The sequence below is a fragment of the Vollenhovia emeryi genome, unplaced genomic scaffold (genome assembly GCF_000949405.1).
Source record: "Vollenhovia emeryi isolate VEMERY1.0 unplaced genomic scaffold, V.emery_V1.0 DF944774.1, whole genome shotgun sequence".
Classification (NCBI taxonomy): domain Eukaryota; kingdom Metazoa; phylum Arthropoda; class Insecta; order Hymenoptera; family Formicidae; genus Vollenhovia; species Vollenhovia emeryi.
The window spans coordinates 1-2,401 of record NW_011961592.1 but is presented as its reverse complement, the minus strand read 5'-3'; the positions used below and the strand labels follow the sequence as shown (position 1 = coordinate 2,401).

The window sequence follows — 2,401 nt, the reverse complement described above, 5'->3', positions numbered from 1 at the left end:
GACTTGGCAACCGACTACTGACACGTTTAACTTCACTTGGAGTTGCGCTCCTACAGCCATTATCACCAAACGATCCATATTATCTACGGTTGCCAAACTCTTCGACCCCCTTGGGTTTCTGTCACCAGTCATCATTCATACTAAACTCTTAATCCAAGAACTCTGGACTATTAAGTTGAAATGGGATGATCCAGTTCCCTCACCGATTTCGCAAACATGGATTCTGTACCTGAAGCAATTTCAGAATATGCCTGATTTCCCGATACCACGATGGATTAACTACAAGTCTGATCATCTAATGGAAATTCATGGATTTTGCGATGCCTCGCAAAAAGCAATGGCTGCAGCTGTCTACATTCGCACGACCAGTCCCGATGAATGCATAAGCACTGTTCTCTTATCTTCAAAAACGAAAGTGGCCCCATTAAAGCGGAATACTATTCCGCGATTGGAATTGGCTGGCGCAGTGCTACTGACCAAACTCATTTCTTGTATCCGGCAAGTATATGACCTACCTGGAATTCCAATATACCTGTGGACTGACTCAGCGGTCACTCACACGTGGATTAATAATCATCCATCTCGGTGGAAGGAATTCGTCCACAATAGAGTGTGCTATATCCAAGAAACTCTCCCTCAAGCTATTTGGTGTTTCGTACCTGGCCAAGACAATCCTGCCGATTTAGCTACAAGAGGTTTAACTGCAACTCAATTACTCGACATACCTACCTGGTGGACAGGACCACAGTGGCTGTCCCGTGATTCTTCTGCCTGGCCAAAAGAATTACAAGAACCACATCGAAACATAAATCTCGGAGAACGACCTACTCAAGTTTCTACAATAACGACCCATAAAGGTCTAGAGCCATGGACTCTGCTACTCAAATACTCCAGTTTAACTCGACTGATCCGCATCACTGCTCTATGTCGACGTATTATATTCCGTCTAAGGGGAATCCCTACCGCATCAATGTCTTACCCCTTAACGCCAGACGAGCTGGAAAGTTCAACACTCTACTGGGTGCGAGCAGTACAGCCGTTTTCATTCCACCAAGAGATAAGAACCTTATCAACCGACCACTCTTTATCGAAATCCAACTCATTAACCCGACTTACACCATTCATAGATTCAGCTGGACTTCTGCGCGTCGGAGGACGCCTTCAATCCGCGTCATTACCTTATAATACTAAACACCCGCTCATTGTCCCGAAGGACTCTACCTTGACTACTCTAATAATCTCTGATGCTCACTTACGTACCCTGCATGGAGGAACGCAGGTCACATTGTCCTTCATCCGCAACAATTATTGGATAATTGGGGGAAGAGCCCCTGTTCGATCGTTTACTCTAAAGGGTATGCGATGCGCTCGATTTCGGCAGCGGAGAGCACAACAATTAATGGGTCAACTTCCCATCGAGAGAGTTACTCCTTCGAGGCCGTTTCTTAACTCAGGAATTGACTACGCTGGCCCATTAGTTATTAAAACTTGGAGAGGCCGAAATACTCGGACATATAAAGCATACATCGCCTTATTTGTTTGCCTTTCCACTTCGGCAATACATCTAGAACTGGTAACAGATTACTCCACTGACACTTTCATCGCGGCTTATAAGAGATTTACAGCCAGGCGTGGCATATGCGCCACTTTAACAAGTGATTGCGGAACTAACTTGAAGGGAGCTGATTCGGAATTACAACGTCTCTTCTCCGCATCATCAAAAGAATTCAAGCAACTAGCTGCCATCCTTGCTAACGACGGCACACATTGGAAATTTATTCTACCTGCTACTCCCCACTTTGGAGGAAAGTGGGAAGCTGGCGTCAAGTCAGTAAAAAATCACTTGAAACGAGTAATAGGCGATACAATTCTCACATGTGAAGAAATGTCGACTCTATTAGCACAAGTTGAGGCTGTACTCAACTCAAGACCTTTATGTCCACTGTCTGACGATCCCAGTGATCTTTCAGCTCTGACACCAGGGCATCTTTTAATTGGAAGCTCCCTTGCTCTCATTCCTGAGCCTTCACTAAAGCAAACTAAATTGTCATATCTTTCGAGATGGCAAATGATTTCCCAAATGTTACAGAGCTTCTGGTCACGATGGTCGACCGAATACTTACAGCGACACCATGCAATGTATAAGTGGAACCGAGTCATGCCTTCACTAGACGAAGGTTCATTAGTTTTAGTCATTGACGAGCGATACCCTCCATCGAAATGGCCTCTTGCTAGAGTCATTAAAACTCATCCAGGCAAAGATGGTCATACCAGAGTTGTTACTGTACGCACTAGTGTTTCAGAGCTTAAAAGACCGATTGCAGAGCTCTGTCCGCTACCCAGTGTAACCCAAGCTTCCTAGTTAATTCGTTAACTCATGTTAACGAAGGCGGGCGGAAAT

General features: G+C 45.0%; 1 protein-coding gene across 1 annotated transcript; it reads left to right on the top strand.

Moving 5' to 3' along the window:
• Nucleotides 1-247: 247 nt before the first annotated feature.
• LOC105562672 lies at nucleotides 248-2,362 on the top strand. Its single transcript, XM_012013687.1, has one exon. The coding sequence runs from the start codon at nucleotides 248-250 to the stop codon at nucleotides 2,360-2,362; it is 2,115 nt and encodes a 704-aa protein (XP_011869077.1).
• Nucleotides 2,363-2,401: the final 39 nt, after the last annotated feature.